The 27,127-nt window shown below is 36.6% G+C and overlaps 1 protein-coding gene across 1 annotated transcript in view; it reads left to right on the forward strand.

Annotated features, from left to right (window-relative positions):
• The window catches only part of ARAP2 (ArfGAP with RhoGAP domain, ankyrin repeat and PH domain 2), a 179,080-nt gene that overhangs the window by 41,974 nt on the left and 109,979 nt on the right, over window positions 1-27,127 (forward strand). The window contains exons 7-8 of the mRNA XM_065877252.1: window positions 3,108-3,228; window positions 16,276-16,454. Of these exons, the coding sequence (XP_065733324.1) occupies window positions 3,108-3,228; window positions 16,276-16,454 (300 nt within the window). The remainder of the gene's footprint in view (window positions 1-3,107; window positions 3,229-16,275; window positions 16,455-27,127) is intronic.

A 27,127-nucleotide genomic window follows, 5' to 3' on the forward strand; every position in this document is an offset into this window, starting at 1 on the left:
GTTTGACAGTGGATCACCTGGGGGATAAAGTGTAAATAAATGTTTCTGGATATTCTGGATTTTTCACCGTCTGGACTCAGCCACTACAAACTTACAGCCAGAGGGACTGTATCACTGTCCCCAAAGGTGCTGTGCCCCTTTGAATCTCTCAGGTTGCCTGACAATGGGGAGACATTCTCTCCCTCCTGTCAATTCCTAGAGTACTTCCTGGTCTAATATTGCCATTATAACCCACTTGCATTTATTGGGTTTTCTTTGTTAAGCCAATCATGTCACATGTTTCTTTGCAGTGACCTTTATCAACAGTGTCTTGGTACAACTGTGGAGAACTTGTGTGTCTTTTCCTGTTTTCACCTCCATGGTTTTGCTCTTCCCTCTGACTCTCATTAGCCATTACCATCCATGAAAATCCTATGCAAACTTTAAGACCCATCCTGTTCTCCTCCTCCATGAATGTTTCCTTTATTCTCTCCAACTATGACATTTGAGCAATAATATGCAGGAAAGGTGAGAGGGGAAACAAGCTGAAAGTACGGAGGCAATTCAGGAGAGTGTGCAGTAAATCAGGCATTAATTTATCAGGGTGTGGGCTGTATAGGCCAGTGGAGGTGTTTAAAAAAATGAATTTCGAAAAGTACTAAAAATGAGCTGTTGGAGTTTGTATAATTGTGATTGATTGGACATAGGATTCATTCATTCAGAAAATAAGCAATACTGATTATGTGAAAGGTAATGGAGAAAATAGATGTAAGATGCACAGTCAGTTTGGAAAGACTGTACTGATCAGATGATCCCACAGTAAATATAAAGAATTATCACTTAAATTAGAATTAGTAATTGCTATAGAGGAAAGTACAGGTTACTGTTAAATTAGGGTTATCTGGCTGGGTGAGGATGAGGGGCCTGAGAGAAGAGACTGGTCGGAGGGCTTTCTTCAGAGCATATATTCATGCTGAAATAGGAAAGATGTAGAGGCAGTAAGTATGTGAAAATGGGTATGAAAAATGGTTCCTTGCAGAACAGAGTATGTAGAGTCACTGGACTGAGCAGGACCACAATGTATTCATGGAACTTCAATAAAGCTAATGTGACTAGAAAGAATCAGGAACTGGTAGGGAGCAAGTTGACCATGTAGATGTCAGAAGAGTCCCAGGTTATGTGGGTACAAAAGAGAAGCACAAGTCAAAGGCTACTCTATTGAAGACTGACCAGAAGAATGATATTTTTATGGACAGATATAGAGGAAGGGTATGTTTCCAGGAGCTAATTCAGTTTAAAAGTTTGAGATGCTTATGGGACAGTTATATGTCCCATTGATTCAAAATACCGGAATGGAGTTGACAGAAATGGACAAGGAAGGAAGGAAGGGACAGATTTTAGAATTCTCCACATAAATTTGGTAGTTGAAATAGTAAGAAGGGATTTTTTTTTTCCTTAGGGACAGAAGATAAAACCAAAAACATGGAAAATAAGGAGGAGAAAAAGTTATTTTGTTAGTACTTATTCCTTGACCTCCCTCCCCTTTTTCCAGGAAGTTGCCCCCTCATCTTCCTAAGTCACAGTTCAAGTATCTTACTTGATTTTGGCTGCTTGAGAGGATAAAGGAAAGCCTTCATGGTGTTGTTATTGAAGATGGCATTAAAGAATGGATAGGATTTTGATGGATACATAAAGGCAGGAATGGGAGTTAGAGTAGAAGAAACTGTCAAATAACTAAGAGGGAATACCATGAGAGTACAGTGTATCTCTTCAACTGGCAGAGGAGAAACTTCCCAGTAGACTGCCATGTTGCTCGCAGTAACTGTCTTTTACCCATCTGCTATTGTATGGCTGGAGTTTGCCGCTGGGAGGAATGTGAACTTGACCCTTGTGATCTGCATGGAATGGTTTAGTGCATTCTTCTCCTAACCAGTTGTTTCAGATACTTGGGACCCGGGTCAAAAGTGATGGTTCCATGGATGATGGAAAGGAATTGTAGAAGAAACCCCATGAAGTTGTGTCTAAACTCTTTTGACACTAAGACCTTTCATGATGTGGCCTTGATTTATGTTTTCAGCCTCATCTCTTTTGACTCGACACTGCAGCTCCTCTTACTTCTCTACTTTACACCTCTGTTATTCAGTCTTTCTGGCCAGGATACCCCCTCCCCCGTCACTTATCTATTTGGTTAACTTAAGGTTTCTTAAAGTCAGGTTCAAATGTCACTATTTCTGTGAAAATACCTCTGACCTCTTGTAAGCAGAATTGAGAATTCTCATCTTCGTACTCTTACTTCCCATGTCTTGTACTCTTTTTAAACTTTTTTCTCATTCGGTTAGTTGGTTTTTCATTTTGAGGCCACTTGAACATATAAATACTGTTGGAATTTTCTTTCCAATACAGGGCCCAGTAAATGTTACACTCTTAGTAAATAGTTGAAATTATGGGGGCGATGATTATGCCAATTGTTTTAGGAGGGTCCAGGAAAATGCAGATGGAGAAAACTATCAAGAGTCTTAAGAATGACTTTCTTGAGCAAAATTGTAATAGGTCTGTGCCAATTGCACAGAGCCGAATCCATGTTTTTTCACTCTTCAGTCACTGGAGAATAAAAAGTGATGCAGTGGAGATCAAGATCTTCATTATCAGAGCATCGAGTAATATGGGTTAATTGATACAATCCAACAGTCTGGTTTCTTAGATAATATTCTTGTTCACAATATGTAGCAGTGGTTTTGAATTGGTGTAGTTACAGTACCTGTGATGGCCAGCAGATGCCTGCAAACACCATAAAATCATTTTGACCAGATTGTTTCAAAGAACATACCGCTGTTTTTTGTAACTATGTATTGCTGGTCTGCTATGTTGTTTGTATGTGAGTTATTGTCTCTTAATTGCAGATGAAGAGAAAAGTGAAAAGACATATCACTTGGAAGGGGCACTTAATATTTTCCTTTCTGGGGACTTAAGTGTATATAAGGATATATGCTATTTATATGTGATTTTAAAATTTTAGATTGAAATTATGAAAGAGAAGCACTTGTAAATATCTTGCCATTCTGTTTTTGATAAAGGGAATTTTATTTTAATGTTTCTTCTTTATGGATCTTTTTCTCTAACCAATACAGGAGAAGTATTCAAAAGGAATAATTCCCCTTTCTGCTATATCTACGGTACGAGTTCAAGGAGACAACAAATTTGAAGTTGTTACAACACAAAGAACTTTTGTTTTTAGAGTAGAAAAAGAAGGTAAGTTTCTTTCTTTATCCCTATAAAAAGAGAGACATTAATTTCTGACCAATCGTAAGATTTAATAAGCCAGTTAAGCTAGAAATGTCAGACAATCTTTAAATATGTTACTTTTAAATGATTTACATTTTATATTAATTTTTTGAATGCCATTATATTAAAACATAGACGAGTTGACAAGTCATTGTTGTTTGTTCACTGTTCTTTCATGCAACAAATATTTAGTGTGAATCTACTAAGTGCCAAGGACTCTTCTAAATTTGGGGTACATAGCAGTGAAGAAAAGGAGACAAAAATCTCTGCTCATGGAACTCACTTTTAGTTGTTGATAATGCAAAATAGTTATTCAATGTGGAAAAATAATTTTTCTAGCAATTAAAACATTGGTTTTATGAAGTTTATGTATGACCTATTTTTACGATCAAGCAGGCATGGTAATCATTTTAAGATAGATTTTGGAGTATTTTTTATATTTCTTTAGTTTTTTTCACCTGTATCATTTGCTGTGGGTCACTTGATGGTGAAAATTGCTACAAAGATGGCACATGGTTTGTGGATGGAGTCTAAACCTTTAAATCTTCTCTGACTCTTTTTTCTGGGGTGGGGGAGATGGGGAAGGGAGAGACAGGCAAATTAAAATTCTCTGTTGTAACTTCGATTGACTCTCAGTATATCAGTACTACTTTTAAAGAATGTAAATAAGGCCATCTTCATTAACTAAAGAATTAGAATTTTAACTTAAAACATCTTTTATTTTAGTAGAGATGATAACTTGATTTTAAAAAGTACTTCTTGGTACTTAATTGTTTGAATAATAGTGGTATGGAAAAATTACTGAATATGTGATATTTGCTAAATGCTTCATTTTCCCAATAGTCTCATGAGGTTTGTAGGTAGTACAGTTATTTTACACATAACTAAATATTTTACACTATTTTACACATGTAAGTATTTACCTTTTATAAACTACAACAATATTAGGAATTATGGGGCAATTTTTATTTTAATTGCTGGATTCCTAGAACATATGCTAATGCATGGCACATGGAAAGCACTCAATAAATACTGTATGTCACTGGGAAGTTTCCATTATTACTTGGGATAATCAGTAAATGGATAAGTCCCAACTGCTGCTCACACTGCAGCAAATTTTTTCAAACTGTGAGTCACTCACTGTCAATTTGTGAGATCAGTGTAGTGGTTTCTGATAGTTCCCCCAAAGTCCCACAAAACAAAAACCAAACAAATATAAAATACAGCAGAATAAGGAATATCAAAGTGCACTGCCTACAGTAAGTGTAAGTCTCATAGTGTGAAACGTACCTATGTATATACTGCCCAGGTGTAACGTAAGAAGTGTTTCTCACTTGACTTGCTATTTAAAAACAAATGTCAAGAACTGTAGCCTAGAGCTGGGGTTGGTAAACTGGCCTGTAACCTGAATCTGGCCCACTGCTTGTTTTCGTAAGTACAATCTTATTAGACCCCAGCCACTCTCATTCATTTATGTTGCCTTATGGCTGCTTCTGTGCCTTAGTTGCAGTGCTGAGGAGTTGCTGCAGACTGTATGGCCAGGAAAGCCTGGGATATTTACTCTCTGACCCTTTACAGAAAAGTTTGCCAACCCCTGTCCTAGAGTATTTGATATTGACATATGTATTATGACTCAAATGTCTGAAATTCAGAAAATTATCCACAGTTGTGATACTCGATATGAGACTCTTTTTTGAAATCACAGTTTCTCTTTTTCTGTATTTTCTTAAAACACATGGCATTGCTCCTCTCGACTGGCTATCAGAATGGTCAGTCCTTATGCTCTGGTCTCCACTGCCCGAGCTGATTGCCTGTTTCTTTGAGGTGCTTATCCTCTTCCCGTTGGCTTTTCATAGGGAAATTCACATATGCCACAGAGTCTGCATTTTAGGCTAGACATAATAAAGCTTCGACTTGTGTGAAAATCTGTTTAGCCATATTTACTTGTGGCAGTTACAAATTAAACAGACACATTTTATTTAAAGAAAATGTATCAACCAACACATGTTTAAAAGGTACATGTTTACAATGGACCAGTAAGTCCCTCCCCGGTATATAGTTCATATTTATGATGTAAACTTAGTATATGGAGGGGGTGGAATCAAGATGGCGGTGTGGGAAGACATGGAGTTAGCATAGCCCCACAACTAGGGCGCCTGCCAGCCGCTGGTGGGGGACCCTGATGCCCAAGGAGATGGGAGGAACCGCCAAGTGAACCGGTAGGATGTGGGGTGAGTGAGGGGGGAGGAGAAGTGGAGGCCAGACAGGATCGGCACCCCTGAGGCAGGGGAGAGCAGGAGAGGCAGGCAGGAGGGGCCCTCTGGGAGGAGCGAGAGAGGAGCCAAGGGCAATAGCCTGGCCCACTCGATCCCGGAAAGACCCACTTCAGACCTAGGGACACATACAGACTAAAAGTGAAGGGATGGGAAAAGATATTTCATGCAAATGGAAATCAAAAGAAAGCTGGAGTAGTAATACACGTGTCCTATAAAATAGACTTTAAAATAAAGACTGTTACAAGGGATAAGGAAGGACACTACATAATGATCAAAGGATCAATCCAAGAAGAAGATATAACAATTATAAATGTTTGTGCACCCAACATAGGAGCACCTCAATACATAAGGCAAATGCTAACAACCATGAAAGGAGAAATCGACAGTAACACAATCATAGTAGGGGACTTTAACACGCCACTTATACCAATGGACAGATCATCCAAACAGAAAATAAATAAGGAAACACAAGCTTTAAATTATACAATACACCACATAGATTTAATTGATATTAATAGAACATTCCACCCAAAAGCAGCAGAATACACTTTCTTCTCAAGTGCACATGGAACAGTCTCCAGGATAGATCACATCTTGTGTCACAAAGCCTTGGAAAATTTAAGAAAATTGAAATCGTATCAAGCATCTTTTCTGACCACGCTATGAGACTGGAGATCAATTACAGGAAAAAAACTAAAAAACATAAATACGTGGAGGCTAAACAGTGCACTACTAAATAATGAAGAGATCACTGAAGAAATCAAAGAAGAAGTTAAAAAATACATAGGGGGCTTACCTGGTGGCACAGTGCTTGAGAGTCTGCCTGCCAATGCAGGGGACATGGGTTCATGCCCCGGTCCGGGAAGATCCCACATGCCGCAGAGCAGCTGGGCCCGTGAGGCATGGCCGCTGAACCTGTGCATCCAGAGCCTGTGCTCCGCAGCGGGAGAGGCCACAACAGTGAGAGGCCCATGTACCGCAAAAAAACAAAAAACAAAAAAGAACATAGGAACAAATGACAATGAAAATGCAACAACCCAAAACCTATGGTATGCAGCAAAAGCAGTTCTAAGAGGGAAGTTTATAGCAATTCAATCTCACCTGAAGAAAGAAGAAAAATCTCAAATAAACAATCTAACCCTTAAAACAGCTAGAGAAAAAAGAACAAAGAAAACCCAAAGTCGGTAGAAGGAAAGAAATCATGAAGATCAGAGCAGAAATAAATGAAATAGAAACGAAGAAAACAATAACAAAGATCAATAAAACTAAAAGCTGGTTCTTTGAGAAGATAAACAAAATTAATAAACCCTTGCACAGACTCATCAAGAAAAAAATAGGAGAGGACACAAATCAATAAAATTAGAAATGAAAAAGGAGAAATCACAACTGACCCCGCAGAAATACAAAGGCTTATAAGAGAATACTGCAAACAACTACATGCCAATAAAATGGACGACCGTGAAGAACCGGACAAATTCTTAGAAAGGTACAATTTTCCAAGACTGAACCAGAAAGAATTAGAAAATATAAACAGACCTATCACAATGAAAGTGAAACCGTGATTAAAAATCTTCCAACAAACAAAAGTCCAGGACCAGATGGCTTCACAGGCGAATTCTATTAAACATTTAGAGAACAGCTAACACCAGTCCTTCTCAAACTCTTCCAAAAAATTGCAGAGGGAGAAACAATCCCAAATTCATTCTACGAAGCCACCATCACCCTGATACAAAACCAGAAAAAGGTCTCACAAAAAAAGAAAATTATAGACTAATATCACTGATGAACATAGATGCAAAAATCCTGAACAAAATACTAGCAAACAGAATCCAACAGCACATTAAAAGGATCATACACCATGATCAAGTGGGATTTATCCCAGGGATGCAAGCATTCTTCAATATACGCAAATCAAACATTGTGATACACCACATTAACAAATTAAGGAATAAATACCATATGATCATCTCAATAGATGCAGAAAAAGCTTCTGACAAAATTCAATACCCATTTATGATGGATGAAAACTCTCCAGAAAATGGGCATAGAGGGAACCTACCTCCACATAATAAAGACCATATATGACAAACCCACAGCAAGCAACGTACACAGTGGTGAAAGACTGAAAACATTTCCACTAAGGTCAGGAAAAGGACAAGGATGTCCACTCTTGCCACTCTTATTCAACATAGTTTTGGAAGTCCTAGCCACGACAATCAGAGAAGAAAAAGAAATAAAAGGAATACAAATTGGAAAAGAAAACTGTCACTGTTTGCAGATGACATGATACTATACATAGAAAATCCTAAAGATGCCACCAGAAAACTACTCGAACTAATCAATGAATTTGGTAAGTTTGCAGGATATAAAATTAATGCACAGAAATCTCTGTCATTCCTCTACACCAACAATGAAAAATCAGAAAGAGAAATCAAGGACACACTCCTGTTTACCACTGCAACAAAAAGAAAAAAATACCTAGGAATAAACCTCCCTAAGGAGACAAAAGTCTTGTACTCAGAAAATTATAAAATACTGATGAAAGAAATCAAAGATGACATAAACAGATGAAGAAATATACCATGTTCTTGGATTGGAAGAATCAATATTGTGAAAATGACTATACTACCCAAAGCGATCTACAGATTCAATACAATCCCTGTCAAACTACCAATGGCATTCTTCACAGAATTAGAACAAAAAAATTTGCAATTCGTATGGAAACACAAAAGACCCCGAATAACCAAAGCAATCCTGAAAAAGAAAAATGGAGTTGGAGGAATCAGGCTCCCCAACTTCAAACTGCACCTCAAAGCTACAGTAATCCAGACAGTATGGTACTGGCACAAAAACAGAAATATAGATCAATGGTACAGGATAGACTGCCCAGAGATAAACCCACACACATATTGTCACCAAATTTACAACAAAGGAGGATAGAACATACAGTGGAGAAAAGACAGCCTCTTCAATAAGTGGTGCTGGGAAAACTGGACAGCTACATGTAAAAGAATGAAATTAGAACACTACCTAACACCATACACAAAAATAAACTCCAAGTGTATTAAAGACCTAAATATAAGACCAGACACTATAAAAGTCTTAGAGGAAAACATAGGAAAAACACTCTTTGACATAAACCACAGCAAGATCTTTTTTTACCCACCTCCTAGAGAAATGGAAATAAAAACAAAAATAAACAAATGGGACCTAATTAAACTTAAAAGCTTTTGCACAGCAAAGAAACCATAAACAAGACAAAAAGACAACCCTCAGAATTCGAGAAACTATTTGCAAAAGAATCAACAGACAAAGGATTAATCTCCAAAATATACAGATAGCTCACGGAGCTCAATAGCAAAAGAACAAACAATCCAGTTAAAAAATGGGCAGAAGACCTAAAGACATTTCACCAAGGAAGACATACAGATGGCCAAGAGGCACATGAAAAGATGCTCAACATCACTAATTGTTAGAGAAATGCAAATCAAAACTACAATGAGGTATCACCTCATGCTGGTGAGAATGGCCATCATCAGAAAATCTAGAAACAATAAATACTAGAAAGGATGTGTTGGAAAGGAAACCCCCCTGCACTGTTGGTGGAAATGTAAATTGATGCAACCACCATGGAAAACAGTATGGAGTTTCCTTAAAAATAGAACTACCATATGACCCAGTAATCCCACTACTAGGCATATGCCCTGAGAAAACCATAATTCAAAAAGAGACACATACCACAGTGTTCATTGCAGCACTATTTACAATAGCCAGGATGTGGAAGCAACCTAAATGTCCACTGACAGATGAATGGATAAAGAAGATGTGGCACATATATACAATGGAATATTACTCAGCCATAAAAAGAAATGAAATTGAGTTATTTGTAGTGAGGTGGATGGACCTAGAGACTGTCCTACAGAGTGAAGTAAGTCAGAAAGAGAAAAACAAATACCGTATGCCAATACATATATATGGAATCTATGAAAAAAAATGGTACTGATGAACCTAGTTGCAGGGAAGGAATAAAGAGGTAGACATAGAGAATGGACTTGATGACATGGGGTGGGAGGGCGAAGCTGGGGTGAAGTGAGAGTAGCATCAACATATATACACTACTGAATGTAAAATAGTTGGCTGGTGGGAAGCAGAAGCATAGCACAGGGAGGTCGGGTCAGTGTTTTGCGGTGACCTAGAGGGGTGGGATAGGGAGGATAAGAGGGAGGCTCAAGTGGGAGGAGATACGGGGACATATGTATGCATATGGCTGATTCACTTTGGTGTACAACAGAAACTAACACAGTATTGTGAAGCAATTATACTCCAATAAAGATCTATTAAACAAAAAAAAACCTTTATGAACCTTAGTATGAATTATTGTTTGTTAAAGAAGTATTAGGTGTTTAATTTTTGAAACCATGAAAATACTGCTTCAGTGAAAACTGAGACTGTCAACATAGAATTAATGAATATGCTGTTTTCATTGAAAGTCATTTTTACATAGTAACAGCTCACATTTTTAAGGATAAGTGTATAAGGGTGTATGTGTGTGTGTATATGTATATATATATAAATGGCACGTGTGTCTATATATTTGTTATGGAACCTTCAACAAGATACTATATGTATTTTATTAAGTTTTTTTTTTATTCCTCCTTCTATGTATACAAATGGTTGATTATTTTTTATTTGGTGGACACTGAGACATCAACCACAGTGGCTTATGAAAAACTTGACTTAATGAACTTTAAGCCTAATTAAACTTTGCTTCAATCTAATCAAGAAGCAAAATCAAAGTTTAGAGCAGAAGGGGGCAGTAGTTTGACATCGTAACAGAGATGAATTCTTCATTTTTGGTGAAAAGTATCTGAGTGACCTAAATACACAGCTCCCTTTGTCTCCCTTGAAACCAGTGTCAAGATTTCAAAAATGCTGCATTGCCCACTGGTGTTGCTAAGAGAAGATTACAATTTGGCATCTTTTCCCCACAAATTTTCTAAGGCTTCAATTCCCCTGGATTTCCTTGTGAAAATATTGTTATTTTCTTACTTGAAAGTTAATTTTATTGAAATAATAACATCTTTAAAATTCTCTTCCTCAACTAGAAAATTTAATCTGATTCCTTTTGTCCTCAAGCAGAATTGCTGGAATTGCTCAGAGGGTTGTAACAGCTAATGATCCTTCAGTTAGTCTGTATGCCCTTGGCACCTGTAGTCACACAGGTGTTGTGTTACTTTAAAAAACAGGTGATATCACATTTTCAGTGGGCAGTTCTCATAGTTAGAAGGCTTACGAATTCTGAGTGGTCCAAAAATAAACTCAAAATGGCTTAAAGACTTAAACATAAGGCATGACACCATAAAACTCCTAGAAGAGAACATAAGCAAAACATTCTCTGACATAAATTGTACCAATGTTTTCTTAGGTCAGTCTCCCAAGGCAATAGAAATAAAAACAAAAATGGCACCTAATCAAACCTGCAGGCATGGCAAAGGAAACCATAAAACAAACAAAGAAACAAACCAAACCAAACCAAACCAAAAAAAAAACCCTACAGAACGGGAGAAAATATTTGCAAATGATGCAACCGACAAAGGCTTAATCTCCAAAATACACAAACAGCCGATACAACTCAACAACAAAAAACAAACAACCCGTTCAAAAAATGGGCAGAAGAGCTTAATAGACATTTTTCCAAAGAAGACATACAGATGGCCAGTAGGCACATGAAAAGATGTTCAACGTCACTAATTATTAGAGAAATGCAAGTCAAAACTATAATGAGGTACACCTCACATTGGTCAGAATGGCCATCATTAAAAAGTCTATAGATAACAAATGCTGGAGAGGGTGTGGAGAAAAGGGCACCCTTCTACACTGTTGGTGGGAATGTAAGTTGGTGTAGACAGTATGTAAAACAGTATGGAGGTTCCTCAGGAAAGTAAAAATAGAATTACTGTATGATCCAACAATCCCACTCCTAGGCATATACCTGGACAAAACTATAACTCAAAAAGTTACATGCACCCCAATGTTCATAGCAGCACTATTCACAATGGCCCAAACATGGAAACAATCTAAATGTCTATCAACCAGTGAATGCATAAAAAGATGTGGTACAAATATACAATGGAATACTACTCAGCCATAAAAAAGAACAAAATAATGCCATTTGCAGCAACATGAATGCAACTAGAGATTATCATACTAAGTGAAGTAAGTCAGAAAGAGAAAGACAAGTACCATATATCACTTATATGTGGGATTTAAAGTATTGCACAAATGAACCTATCTACAAAACAGAAGAGTAGCTCTTGCTCGCCCCAACTAGAGAAAGCCCGCGCACAGCAAGGAAGACCCAACACAGCCAAAGATAAATAAATAAAATAAATAAATTTATTAAAAAAAAAGGAGCAAGGCATGGAACATTTGCTATGTGGAGGAAGAGCCAGGGGAGTTGAAAGTTCTCTGTTGTGTACTTTGATTGCCTATCATAATTTAATAGGCCACAAACTTTGGCGTCATCATCGAATCTTTTCCTACCTCGGTCGCATCCAGGCCATCAGCAAATCTTACCAGTTTGATTTTGGAAATATGTCGGGGTTCTGACCAATTGTCAGCACCTCCACCGCCGTCACTCTCCTACAAGCCACCATTTCTATCTTGATGATTGTCACAACCTCCCTTGATCGACTGCAGGCATATTTTCAGTACGGTTGTCAAAGTGATCCTTCAACAAGAAAGTCAGGTCCTGTCAGTTTATTTCAGATGCTCTGTCATGTTTCCAGCTCACTGAGAGTAAAGTACTGTGATTCCCAGAGTCCATGCATGATCTGACCCTGGTCTCTCTGTCCTTGTTTCCTTCTGTGCTCTACCTCATTCACTGCATTGCAGCTATAGGGGTCTCTTGTCCCATGAGCATGCCAAATCTGCTGTTGCCTTGGCCTTGGCACTTTCTGCTTTCTGTATCCTGGAAGGCTCTTCCTCCGGTCCTCCTCCTAACTTGCTCCATCACTTCCACTTCCTTTAGGCTTTTGCTTAACCACCACCTTCTTTCTGAGCCTTTTTCTATTACCCTATATAAAATAGCACTTTCTTTGCCCCTCAACCTGTGCTTTATTTTATCCCATTGCACTTGTCGCCGTGTAATATATGTCTACATTTTATTGCCTTCCTCCTTTCACAAGAGTGTAAGTTTCTGGAGAGTAAGGCCATGATCTGTCTTGCTCACTGCTTCATTCCTGGTATTCAGAATAGGGCTTAGAACATAGTAGGCACTCAGTAGACATTTGTATGAATGAATCATTATCAATTTCAAGAACAACACTGGTGTGTAATAATTCCTTCTCTAATATTGATCATGGGTTACACTGAGGAATCTTTAGTTAGATTATATTATATCAAAAGTTAAGAGTACATCCAAACTTTGTTAGATTCTTTTATTAATGTTTTACATGGCACTTGTGTAGTAACCCCTCATATAATCAATCCTTTTTTACTAATGAATATGCCTAGGGCTAAATCCAGTAGTCCAGAGGATGTTAAGTCTCTCCTGTTCATTTTTTTTAATCTCTTTTTTTTGATTTGTACACTCTGAGTTGGCATTCCTGAAAACCTCAAGAAATAATTTGAGGTTTGAGGGGATTGCTAACTCCTTTTTTTCTTTTTCCAACCTGGAATGCTCTACTCTGAGCAAAGATATATCAACATCAGAGTATATTCTCAGAGGGAATAGTGCTTAGCACAGTGCTAAGATCAAAATAGATGCTCAATAAACACTTGGTATTGGAAAGAATAAAAGTATTTTGGTGTGAAAAGCAGACAAAAGCCAGCTTAGTATCCAGCTTTGCCTTTGCCCAAGGGGAAATCATTATTTGTTTTGGAATATTGTGACTTGTCAGAGCATGTTCCCCATGTTCAAGTATGCACACTTTGCAAAGCCAAATACCAATGACACTTGTAATCTCTTTCATTGTGTTTGAATTGTCTGTATCACTGTTTATCTCCATTGGTATGGGTAATTAAATATAAACTGAATGTTACTATTCAATTCTGTTCTTCTTCATGACTGTATACTTCCTATTAGTAAATGAGGCCTTCAGGAGCTAGAGAATTCTTCTAGGCTATAAGGGCACCATTTGTTTAGATACAGCCATAATATACTAAAGTCCAACAGTTAATGGAGTTGCCAGTTTCAAATTATTTCCTGACAAACTGAGATATATGCTAATGGTAGTCTGGAAACCACAGTCACTTTGGCCCCGTTCATTAAATTATGACCTACATTTCAAAGTCAGTGATTTATATGGATTAACATAAACAAACAGAAAACACTATATACCATTTACTTGGCAGGAATATCTTGTGTGGACTTAATGATCACAAGTAATCACCAAGTAGAGTGGAAGGTCTTTTGCTGTTACTGAAAATGTAATAAATTATTGCAGTGTAGTCTGTGTAGATGTAAAATGTAGAGTAGCTACTGTGTATTGACATAGGCTTAGTTACCTGAATATTTTCATGTCTTTTACTTTATAATAATGCTGGGGAAACTTGAGAAGTATTTCATCCTGGTATATAGGAACAAACACTGTTATTGAGGATTATGTAATACCTGCAGTAAAATATGGTTGAATGAGTTTTTAATAAATACTTTGGCCTTGGTCATTAAAGACACAACTAGCTGGTTTTAGTAGTTTTGAAGGTGAGAAAGAATGAAGATACTTTAAAAATTAAGACTTGTATTGTAAAATAACTCTGGATCCATGCTGGAATGTAAGCAAGTCTAATATGGAGACTTATTTCAATCCACAATGACATCACCTCTAACCAGACCTGTCTTAGAAGGATCTGAGATACTAGGCAATTTCCCAAGCTTGGGTCCTACTTACTCTTTCCTTCTCAAAAAAGTTTCCTACCTGGAATTTAGCCTGTTTTGTTTTTTTCCTTTTTACCTTAATAATCACTTTTCCATTTGTTTTTTGCTGGCCCATTTTCTAGCCTCCTAGAATCAGTTATACCTCAGGTGTATACCATTTCTTCTCCTTTTACATTAAACATTTATCCACTGTCATGAGTCTTCCCTTGTATAGATTACCTTCATTCACATATTGCTATCAGTCTGCCTGGACGCTCATGCCAGGGAGCTAAAAACCTCAGGTGGTTCTGTTAATACAACCTTTTACCTTCTTTGGTTGACTCATGATACCCGGCTACCTTTTATTCTGAGTAATTAATTCATTTTTTGGTGAACACGTGTCAAACATATTCAAAACCACAGCTATTTTTTACTCTCCTTAATATCTTGACTCTCCATATGTTTCCCTTTTCACTGTATACTTTAAGTCTCTATTGCCTTATTCCTGACCTCCAAGCTTCCAATTTGGTCTGTCATCTTAATCATGTCCCTTTCTTGCCAAGAATTTTGAAATGGTTTTCTTTTGCCTCCATAATAAAGACCAAATTCCTCTCCTAGGCACTGTAGGATCTCCAGCCCTATTTCCCATTATTTCTTTGTGAGTTCAGAATTATAAATATGCTCATTCATAAATTAGTCCCTGAGCAGATGTTTGTTGTTTCTGCCTTTGGTCTTGTGTTTCCTCTGCTTAGAATTCTGTTTTGCTCATCCTCCTCCCAAACTCCAGTTTTGTCTTTTAAATTGCTCCGCATCCTCAAAAGCTCGCACAAATATCCTTTTTTTTTTTCTCATAGTGCCGAGGACAATTGTCTGAGAATTAAAACATTTGATTCTCCTAATTTTAATACGTGCTATATGACCTTCAGCAAATCACTTACCTCCATTGAATTGACTCATACGTTATTTGATACCTCTTGCATGACATTTGTAGTATTCTGTGTTCCATTATGTGTTCATATCACACTTGACTTATAGCTTTGATTGCTCTTTGGGGACTGGATCGCATTCCTATGCCTGTAACACAATGTGTTGTACATAGTTGAAGGTCACTTTGTGGAAAGAGTGAGAGAACTAAGTTTTAATTCAACAGATGAAGATGCTATTGTTAGTGAATGGAATGGGTGAGTGAATATCAAGACAAGCACGCTCTTGAGTAGATTCCAAGTGCCTGTTAGAAAGTAAGCTTTTCTGGATATTTTAGTAACTGCATTGCTGGGTACAATCTGTTACCTGTTCAGTAGCCATATTACTTTCTTATATTAAAAGAGACAATCCAATCTCATGAATAATCTAACAGAATGCTACTTAGACGTTAACATGGATACACATCATCTGGAGATCTTCTTAAAATGAAGATTCTGATTCATCAAGTCTGGAGGGGGGTCTAGGATCTTGCATTTCTATTTAGGTGCCAGTTGAAGCCAGTGATATTGGTTACAGGACATCTGAGTACAGTCAGCCCTCCATATCCTTGATTTCCACATCTGAGGATATTTTTGATCCCTGGTTGGTGGAACCCTCAGTTGATGAACCTGAGAATGCAGAGGGCTGACTGACTGTAAGGGACTTCAGCATCTGCAGAGTTTGGTACCCGCTGTGGGTCCTGGGACCAATCTCCTGTGGATACCAAGGAATGACTAATAAGTGTTATTTCTTTTCCCTGACAAAATTGGGCCATTTGCCCTGCTGACAGTAGCATTTAGATTGTGGTTCTGGGAAAGAATCTGTAAATGATCTGTTCCAGAGAAAGTCAATCTCTTTCCACATTTGTATGTGTTTATAACTTACTAAGCATATGTATTTTCTCTTGTCTATTTTCAGAGGAGAGAAATGACTGGATCAGCATCCTGTTAAATGCACTGAAGTTACAGGCCCTTTCCTCGCAGTCTCAAGGAGCTGTTGCACCTGAGAAATGTGGATATCTTGAACTGAGAGGCTATAAAGCTAAAATTTTTACTGTGTTAAGTGGAAACAGTGTGTGGCTTTGCAAAAATGAACAGGTGAGCTGTTACAGTGATTGCAAATTGTGGTTCCTTACATTACAAACATGACAAAGCTACATTAACAACAGTGCTTTGTTTGTTAGACTTATTCATGTTTTACTGATAGAGTTTTGCTTTTGCCTTCTGTACTCCACTAAATATAACAAAGAGTTGCTCTGTTGAATTTTCTCAGTTCCACCAGAATCAGGAAGGTAGTCTACATCAAATTTGAGACTGGACATCACCCTTTGAAGGAACTGAGGAAATAGAATCATGAAAATTAATTTTTGAAAAGTATTCTTAGCTGAAGTAACATTACAAAACTACATGAGAGAATAATTAAGAACCAATTAACCATTACAGCCATTGTTGAATAGACCTCGTTCTGCACCTGTTGTTATTTCTTTTGTTTTGTGACAGAAAATTATAGAGTAGGCACAGGTAACATATTTTCTTCAGTTTACAGGATTTGGGGGTTTTTTTGGAGTAGATACGTTGCTTGCCGAGGAGATAATTGACAAGAGACAAGTGATTGATATACACACATTCACACACATGCATACACACACACATATCACATATATAAATAAGATAGATTGTTGGGATATTAAATTTGTTAACATCAAAAAGACTCAGTAGAGAATTTAAATGTTTTGAGGAGACTGATGTTAGTTTTAACAAATTCTGTTAATTTCATTTGATTCTGTAGACTTCTTTTTCTCTAACATACCTGGTTTTTAATATGTATAAGAAAATTATTTTCTTACCCCTTTTTAGGAATGAATTTTTAATCTTTCAGCCTAGAATGTATTAGTTAGTCATTATTTGTGGAATTAAGCAGTGTGTTTTGGATATCCAATCTAACATGAACTTATTTTGTGATAAATTATCATGGGTTATGATAAAGTGAAATATAAATGCTGACATTTTTCATAACAGAAGATAAGAGATAGCAACTCAAAACAAACAGTAGTTTCAAAAACATTAACTATAGATCTTTATCCAGGCATCCTCTGAACTTCAGTGTGGATTTATTAATTACATTTTTAAGGATAAGATTTCTTAGTCAATTAACTGTGGAAGGCATCATTGAGCACTGTTGGCATATTAATAACGTGGAGAGTTAGCATATTCCTCAAGAAGGGTGGTGATGTACAGCTTAATAATGTGTATGAATTGAACATTTTCAGTCTGTGAAGATGCTTAATACTTAAAAAAAATTGGAATAAGGTTAAAAATGCAAAATTTGCATGTATCAGAATGGAAGTTACTCTGCCAAATTAATTGAGGTATTTATTTTTTACTTGCACAGACCTGGTGGACTTCCAATTACTAGTTTCATTATTTATATTAGCTAGATTGTCTGGGTTTATGTTATCCTCTAAAAATATATGTTTTTAAAGTTTTATTAATACTTTCTGGTTAGCAAAAAATTATAAGAAATTCTTGCTTTAATAATAATTGAGCTTGAAGAGCATAATAATGACCACCATATGTTGGATACCAGGTACTGTGCTAATTAATTTATAAACATTCCCTTTTAATCTTCCCCACAAATGTAGGAGGAAGATATTCTTATCCATGTTTTATAGATGAGGAGAATGACAAGTAACTTGTTTAAGGATAATACAGTTCATCATGCAGAGTTTAATTTAAAACAAGAACTTTATAACTCTAAGCCTAGCTTCTTAGCCACTATATCAAAGTGTCTTTTTAAAGTGTATGTTGAAAAGAAAATTTCTGGCTTGTGACCTTTTAGAAATAGACTAAGAATTCTTTCCTTGAATAACTTAGTTGCCTAGGAGGTTCAGAGTGTGCATTCAGTAAACATTGTATACCACGTCAGACACTCTAAAAATGATGTGTTTACTGAGGAGAACACAGTCTTACCTTCCAGGAGGAAAAGTCAGACAAATCAGCATTTATGGTGGATGGTGAGCTCAGTACTTTATTAGACTTGTGCAGAAGTTACAGAGAAGGGCAAAAAGGGCATCTAGTGAAGTCTGGGAATTAGAAACACTTCCATATACAACTAATCAATATTATCTCCTTAAAAATTAAAGCATTTATGCTGGACCCCTCCTCATCTTTTGAGAAGTAAACCTATTTTTGATGAATGTATATTTCAAGTCTGTTTTCAATGCTTTAACATGCCCATATGTGAGCCTTTAAAAAGTGCACACCATTGTTTGTATATGTGGTCTTAAAAAAAAATTGCATCGTATTATATAGAGCCAGGTCTTAAGGCACTTGGTCTTGAGTCAAGTCTTACAGAATTAATTAGTTGGCTCAAGACCAGATGGATAAATTAAGGAAGGCCCTTCATGTTTAGGCCCTGACATACCATTCCAGTTTCATCTATTTTTACATCCTGGTATATGTCTTTCTCTCCAGAGGAAAGTTGCTTGTGGGTTTTCTTACGTGGTTGAGCAGACTATGGAAAGAACTTGGGTGACAGGCTAAATAAGGAGTCCTTCTGAATGCAGAGGGCTTTAATCTAGTGTTTTAGGAAAAGCACTAAAAGATAGTAAAATAGTTAGATGTCCCTTCTAAAAGCTTTATACACACAACACATGAAGTAATCTTATGCTTTTTTTAAATGATAGAAAAAATAACTAATCGTAAAAATGTAAGAGATGTTAGATTTGAATCTCTGTATCTTAATTTGTATTACATCTAATTTAAGTCCAAGAATCAAAGTTTAGTTTAAAAAAAACTAATCAAAGTTTAGTTTAAAAAAAATTAGTTTAGTTTAGTTTAGTTTAAAAAGAATTAGTTTAGTTTAGTTTAAAAAAAATTAAAATAGTGATTTTTATCACCCCCATAACTTACAGTATAAATAAAATAAAAAATAAAACTGACCTACATCCCCCTCACATATGAACTATTTTCATTTTTCTTGCCTCTATTTATACATAGTTTTACTAGTTTACTTTGGAACTTTCTCCAGAGGAAGTAAACAAACAGTGGATAGAGGTGGAAGGGTAGCTGCTACAGAATGTGTTGAAGAGTTATTAAAATGGAAGATTGGAAGCTTATTTAGAGCAAAGAAGATTGGACTGGGCTGTAGCCGTTCTGGGTTTTCATTCTTGCTCTGCTACTGATTGGCTCAGATAATTAAGCTAATCTCTTCCAGTTTGAATGGCATCATGTGAAGAAGAGAGTTGGATTACTATCTCTAAGGCCATTATTTAAGTTGCATGTTAAAATTCCAGATATCTGGGCTCATTCCAGACCCATTGACTTATTTCTGGGGACAGGGGTTTGAATCTGTATTCCTATAAAGCATCCCAGTTGACTCAGTGACTGCTGATGCAAAAACCACACACAGTAAATCACTGCTTTACGGGTTTTTCTTCTTGAAAAATGATAAGCATCCAGCTAAAGAAACGAGATATTTCTGGAGATGGAAAATGTGTAAAGATCTCCTGTGACAGCACTGAGTGCTGCTTTTAGTTCATCATCCCTAATCTTGGGGTTGCTATACCTCTTTTGGAGGTTAACTTTCACTTGGAAGTGTGTCTTTTTTCTGATCAAACACTTTGAAATGTGCAAATGTTTAAGTGGAAATTTAAGAAAATCATTTTTTAGTGGTAATAAGTTTTTAAATAGTTTTGAAGAACTACTACTAATAACTTGTGTATGGTTCTAAACTAAAGCTACTGTTTTGGGGTTTTTTCCTACAATCTCAATTTTTATATAAAATTAAAATTTTTCAGCTTATAAATTATATGATAACTGCTTAATTCCTTTTTCTGCATACAAACTTTTGTTACCAGAGTGTGATCTATTGGAAAAATTAAAACTCCATTTGCAAAATCAGCATACAGGAAAGTATTTGAAAAACAATTTGAAAATGTTATTTCCCATAAGTTCCTTTAACTCTGTGTGCATGTCTGGGAATTTACTCTAACTTTGTGGATTATCGTTTATCTTTTCTAGTGCTTTTCCTTTACTTCCAATAGGTGTCCTTAATATTCCATGTCAAGCATCCGTACAGATATATTTGCAGTAATTCTTTCATTTTTTTCTGGATCTATCCCTTCTACTGAATGAAGAACTTATATTTTCTAAGTTAAGATAGCTATTAGAATAGACTATCATAATTATGGTCTTATTTTTGAAATGCTTTATTTTTTAAGAAAAGTGGCATGATAACAGAAAGGAAGATGCCAATCTGCACGTTCTCAACAGTACACTGCCAGGTCTAAACTCTATGCAATTAACATGGACTTTTCACTTTCTCAGTTCAAAGATTTACTTTTTTTAAATCTCTTTGTTTCCCTTTCATTTATTAGCAGATTGTTGAAACTAACTTGAAGTAGCTTCTGAGTAGGAGAAATGCCTTAGGTAATGTTAGGGTTTTTTGTTTTTTGTTTTTTTGTTTTTCCAGATGGGCTATAAGAGGCAGAAAAGAACTATGAAGAGATATGTCGAAACATTTGTTAGAGAGGAAGATGGCAAAGTAAAAATAGATACGAAAATTCTTTACCTAATTACTCAGTTGAAAAACACTGTGGTGCTATTATATAAATTAAATGTTATCCCTTTAAATGCTTACACCGTCTCTCAGCCCACCCCCCATGTGTTTAATTTTTGCATCGTTTCTTCTATTCCTTGTTTCTGCTTATGTTTATATGCCTGCAATATATTATAATTATGATAGTTTTTCCACATTGTTACTTCAACTTTGTATAAAATGAGTTGTGTAATAGAGTTTGATTACAGTTCACTGTATTTATTTATTCATCTGTTTTACAAAAGTTTATTGGGTACCTCTTCATTCCTAGGTGCTGCTTCAGGCACTAGGGGCTCACTGGTAACCCACAAGGTCCCTGCTCTTTAGGATCTTACCTTCTGATGGGGGTAACACATCGTGATAAATAAATGAGATTTCTGAGAGCCTTCTGTTGGTAGCCTTTTCTTTCTTTTAGATTTGCTTTTTGGACAAGAATTCCTATGACCCTTTTCTAAAGAATTGTTTATATTTAAAATGCTGTTAGGTACCTGAATAGGTACCTAACAGAGAATAGGTACCTGTTTCATTTTAACTTTAAAAGTGTTATTATTTTTATATTCCCAAATTAAGGCTGTGACAGTTTACTTTATTCACTGTTGTGCCCTTAGGAGTTCCAGGCAAGTAGCTGACACTCAGTAAACATTTGTAGAATGAAATGGTTGAATTAATAGTCATTTACAGCTGTCTTCATGATTAGAGAGTTTATATTTGAAAAAAATTTTTCTTTTAATATTATTTTCTTCTTTATAAATTCTCTTTTCATTTTTTCCTATTTATTTACTGGAATTATATTGTCACTCCTGACAATTTCTTTAAGCTCTTCATATAATATAGATATTTATCTTCGTGTCATGTTTTCTGCAACTGTTTTTCTAAGCTGTTGCTTATTTTTCACTTTTCAGTTAATTTTTATTTATTTATTTTTGGCTGTGTTGGATCTTCGTTCCTGTGTGTGGGCTTCTCATTGCGGTGGCTTCTCTTGTTGCAGAGCACGGGTTCTAGGTGCGCAGGCTTCAGTAGTTGTGGCGTGTGGGCTCAGTAGCTGTGGCTTGCTGGCTCTAGAGCTCAGGCTCAGTAGTTGTGGCGCACGGGCTTGCTCCGCGGCATGTGGGATCTTCCCAGGCCAGGGCTTGAACCCGTGTCCCTTACATTGGCAGGCAGATTCTTAACCACTGCACCACCAGGGAAGCCTTTTCAGTTAAGTTTTGTTACATAGAAATTTTGTTTATAGAGATAAATTGTGTGTTTTTTTCCAGTTCAGAGCTAATAGACTTTCTGTATTCTGAAAAATAATTATTTTATACATTTATTTATCTTGAAATGATGTGGGTGTAGTATATAAGCCAGTATTTTTTAAATTTTAGATAGGTAATGAAATATGAACATACACTCAGGTATATATATGTAGTGTTATATATATGGTACTGCTACTTGAACGGAATTTCTGCTGTTCAATATAGATATGAGGTGAATTTAACATAACTGACTTTGGTTTCCATTTGTTATGTTGTCCTGAAAGCCAGTCTCCCATCTTTTCCTGATGAGTTTTTGAATATCATGTTAATATTAGGGAATTTATTACAACCAGATGTCTTGCTTGGTGGGTTTGTGTATCCATTTAATGATAATTGTGGCATTGAGGTTTTAACTACATTCACTTGATTAAACATTCTCAAGTCGGGGTATAGCAAGAGACTCATTCCCCCAACATAACGTTCCCTCGTGTCTGGCATGGGAATGAAACTCTAACAGAATTTAAATAGACCTCATAGGGCTCTGGCTTGTGTGGTGCAGAAAGAAGCAGCAGGATGGAGGTGGTGGCCTGCTGTTTCTCTGGTTCTATATCTGGCCAAACTCTGCATCTGGTGTTTCCCTGGAAATCTTGTGCCAATGTCATACAATGCCACATCTGTTTTCCACAAATGTCTAAGCACCGAGTTCTTAAATTCCTGGCATGGAAATCTGGCATCTGGTGTTTCCAAAAATAGGTTTGAAATTTCAGCGAATTTGGGGTTAACAAACCCTTCTTTAATTTTGCTGTTTAGGAATCAAACAGTTGTTTTGCTCTGTCACTTTGTAGTTTTAAAAGGTAGTTTGAGGGCTTCCCTGGTGGCGCAGTGGTTGAGAGTCCGCCTGCCAGTGCAGGGGACGCGGGTTCGTGCCCCGGTCCGGGAAGATCCCACATGCCGCGGAGCGGCTGGGCCCGTGAGCCATGGCCGCTGGGCCTGCGCGTCCGGAGCCTGTGCTCCGCGGCGGGAGAGGCCACAGCATTGAGAGGCCCGCGTAACGCAAAAAAAAAAAAAAGGTAGTTTGAGCCAGGTTCTGTTGCTACGCATTTGTACAAATAACCCATTTCAGTGTCGTGGTAAATATTTGCCATTAATTCTAATCTGAAAGTTGAATATGGAATCATTGGTGTGAATACTTTCAATCACTGTAAATAAAATGGATATATTCTCATTGAAGACAAATTCTGTATTTAGAACCCTCAAATCAGGGAACTGTCTGGATGTATCAGACCCCCAACATGTATTTCTTTATTCACTTTTTATAGCAATGCTATATAAGGTAGATAGTACTGTCTTTTCATAAATGAGGAAATGGAGGTCTAGATGAATTAAGGACCTTGCCAGTAGTCATACAGCCAGTAAATGGATCAGCAAAGATTCTCCCCCAGTTCCGACTCTTGGTGCCCACATCATCATCATCGCCTTTGCAACATCAGACCTGCTCTGCCAAGTGTGGCCATTCATGCTCTTTGAGATCCTACATTGTATGACAGCAAATTAACTGTAAAATATAGTTTACTCCAGAATCTGTTTTTAGCTTTACGCTTTCTGTAACAATATATTTCTACCTATTGAATTTCTACGCTCTTGTTTTTTTTCAATGCAGTTTATAGGGTTTTAAAGGTTGAAGTTTGGCATGTTCCCGACTCGTGCTTATTTTTCAAAATGAGAATAGTACTCACAATCAGATTGTAGTTAATGGGTAATTTAAATTTCTTGAAAGTTTAACACTCACATTCCGGCCCATTTTACAAAATTTATATATGCCTGCTAGTTATTTTTAAGCATGCATTTTCTTGTAATTAACTTTTTAATAGGTAATATGTTCGGTTGCCTTCAAATTCAAGAGGTATAAAATAACAATAGTAATAACAATTAGTTAACTGGGAGTATGTATCTGCTCTGCCTTCTTCGCAGAATTGTTAAGAAAATCAAATAAGAGTTCATAGCTGTTTGTAAGCTTCACAGCACTACACTAACAGGTATTAAATCAGTTATGGAGTGTATATGCTTAATGAAGACCAATGCTTTTAAAGCCTTTGGACATTAGCAGAAAGGTTGGAATAGAGGACAAATAGGTTCTTGACAATCCAATGTGTCACTGTGTTCTGACCAGCCTATTTTTAACCACTAGTCTTAATAATTTCAAATGGTTTTTGTATAATCTGACTGCATGCTTGTTTTCTGCTCTGCAGAAGGCAGAGAGAAATGTTTGTATCCTGATATTTAAGTGCTGTAGACTCATACTGTCTAGATTCTACAACTGGTTCTGCTGTCTAATTCAGTGTGTCTCAGTATTGGCTATGTATGCGAATCATATGGTGGTAGTTTTGTTTTGCTTTTTTTTTAACTGAAAATCCTTAGGCAAGCCCTCTGATTCATGGGATCAGAATCTCAGGGTGGGAGGAAGAGATCAACACAGGTAATTTTGATGAGCATCAGGAATGAGATATGTTCTAAACATGTTCTAAAGACTGTGTGAAAAGATAGCTTAATGTCACCACAAATATTTTTAGTAAGAAATGCAGTTGTTTCATATTTAATAGCTTTCAAGAGCACTGACATTTATTTTGTTACTCTGCTGTACATTTTACAGTCCATTTGTGCCGGTGAGTTCAGGGGATACTCTAATTACTCAAAACCATATGGCCATGGCAAGCAGCTGATAAATGGGTTACAGTTTCTTTCCAGGCTAAAAAATCATCTTTGCCTTGCTTGGGAGAAATCTGGGGCCTTGAGCCAACCCTCACTTGTTTTATTTTTAACAGAAGTTGCAGCTTTATATGTAGATACTTCACGACTTGCTTGTTGAAATGAGGTACCATCTCTTCAGGCTGGAGCCTTGATAAGGCTCATCAGTTTCCATCCAAGGTTGTCAGTCTTACCATCTGCTAGTCTGATGGTCTGAGTCTGTATCTCCGCCCTTAGTAACATGCAGTACCTGCAGGCCAGGCCCCCATCAGAGAATAATAAGCGGGAGTAGTCTGATAGCCAGGTCTTGTCAAAAGCTGCATCACAGAGAATTGTTTGAAGAAGATGCAGCCTGACTGTTTTATTCTACAGGTACCCCCGTATCAAGCTGAGCCATCAGAAAGCTGTTTCTAAAATATCTTACCTGGTTACCCCTACTTTATTTTCTGATTTATAAAAGAGAGTTTGAATTTCTTTTTTTTTTTTTATTTATTTATTTTTTTTTTTAGAGAGTTTGAATTTCTAATCACATGCCCTGGGAGTTTCTCCAATAGTTACATTATCCAGCAGGAGCATTGGTATAGATAACTGAGAATCTGTTTTCTTTAATTTGATAATTATAAGTTTAACTCTATACCAATATGCTAAAACTTATTAAAATGGGGCAGATTGGAAAAGTTTGATTCCCCTCCTCCATATAGTACTGTTTTTTGTTAGGTGGGCTTATGATACAAAGTGGAAGTATATCACCTTCTAAGTATTTCACAACACCTAGCATGTCTCTGCATCTTTTATATTCCTGACTCAATTTCTGGCTTGTTTCTCCCAACAAAATTAACCATTGTTCTTTCATCAGAAAAAATCATACTCAGTTTACAAATGGGTCATTTCTTCATTCTAACTAAAAACTTGTACATTTTTAAAAATATGAAGTGAAACTTTTCTGCAGTTTGTGAATGGAAACCCTCTACGAATGGGGGAAATTTGTTATAATGTTCTTTTATTCCACTTATTTTATCAACCAGGAATGTATTAGATGACAAAAACCTGAAGGATAGTTTAAATAGACAGGGATTTGTTTTAACAAATCTCTTGCTAATGCCATCAAAGAACAAGATTCTTCCTATTTTTTTTTTCCTCACTCTGGCATCCTTACAGTACAAGAATTTGTCCTCAGGCTTTTTATCTCAAGGATGCTTATTACATTTTAAAATGGCTTTGTGCTTCTAGATGTTGTTTCCCGAGAAGATGGAAAGGCAAGGAACGAAAGTCTTTTCTTTGAAGATGTGTCTCTTCACCCCCCTTCTCTTGCCCCCCAGACCAGGAATTATTTGTATTTTATTGACCATAAGTATGACATATGTTCACTCCTAGCTGCAAGGGAGATTGGAAAATAGTACTTTTGCTTTTAGCTTGTACAACAGGAGAGACAAAGAGAAGACCTGTGAATTGTTTCTTTCATGGTCTCTGCTAGAAGTGTCCTTCCTGAAAGTGGACCAATATTTTTTGCAGTCGTCTTTAGTATGGCTACTTTTTCCTAGTCATAATTTAATTTAGGAATTCAGAGCACATTTAACCTGAACCTGTTCACATAGATAATTCATTTTTCGAGGTACAGATTAATTATATTTTTAAGGTGTGAGATGGTTTGATAAATCAAATTCCAGAACTCTTATGGCTAGATAATATATTGCAAACTTTAATGCTTTTAGAAGGCAGACTTTGTAGCCTTTTGAACAGTTTCTAATTTTGGTAGATCAAGCTGAATATAGTGGCTGTAGGTGCTGAACCAATGGCAGTTTTCATACGAAAATAGCATTAGAGGAGCTTTTAAAGAATCTAATTGAAGGAAGAAGAAAGTAATGAAATATTGGAAATGAGATAAAATTGTAATATAAGTAATGCTGTTGGTTGAGAGCAAATGAGGAAAGTAATGTGACAGAGCAGAGGTAACGACATACAGCAGAACAAAGAGTGAGCAGTCAGACAGCTTGGGTTTCAGTCCCTTTCTACCATGTACAGCCAGCCGCACTTTCCGCCTCACTTATTTACCTTTTTGAGCCTCGGTTTTCCCTTCTTTTCATCTAAATAGTAATTATACCAACCTCACAGTGTCATCTGGCTCCCCCAACTGGAAAACAGCTGGGCATATGGTAAGGGTTAGTTCACTGTTAGTTCCCTTTACTAAATGG

Source organism: Phocoena phocoena, chromosome 5 (genome assembly GCF_963924675.1).
Source record: "Phocoena phocoena chromosome 5, mPhoPho1.1, whole genome shotgun sequence".
Lineage (NCBI taxonomy): Eukaryota > Metazoa > Chordata > Mammalia > Artiodactyla > Phocoenidae > Phocoena > Phocoena phocoena.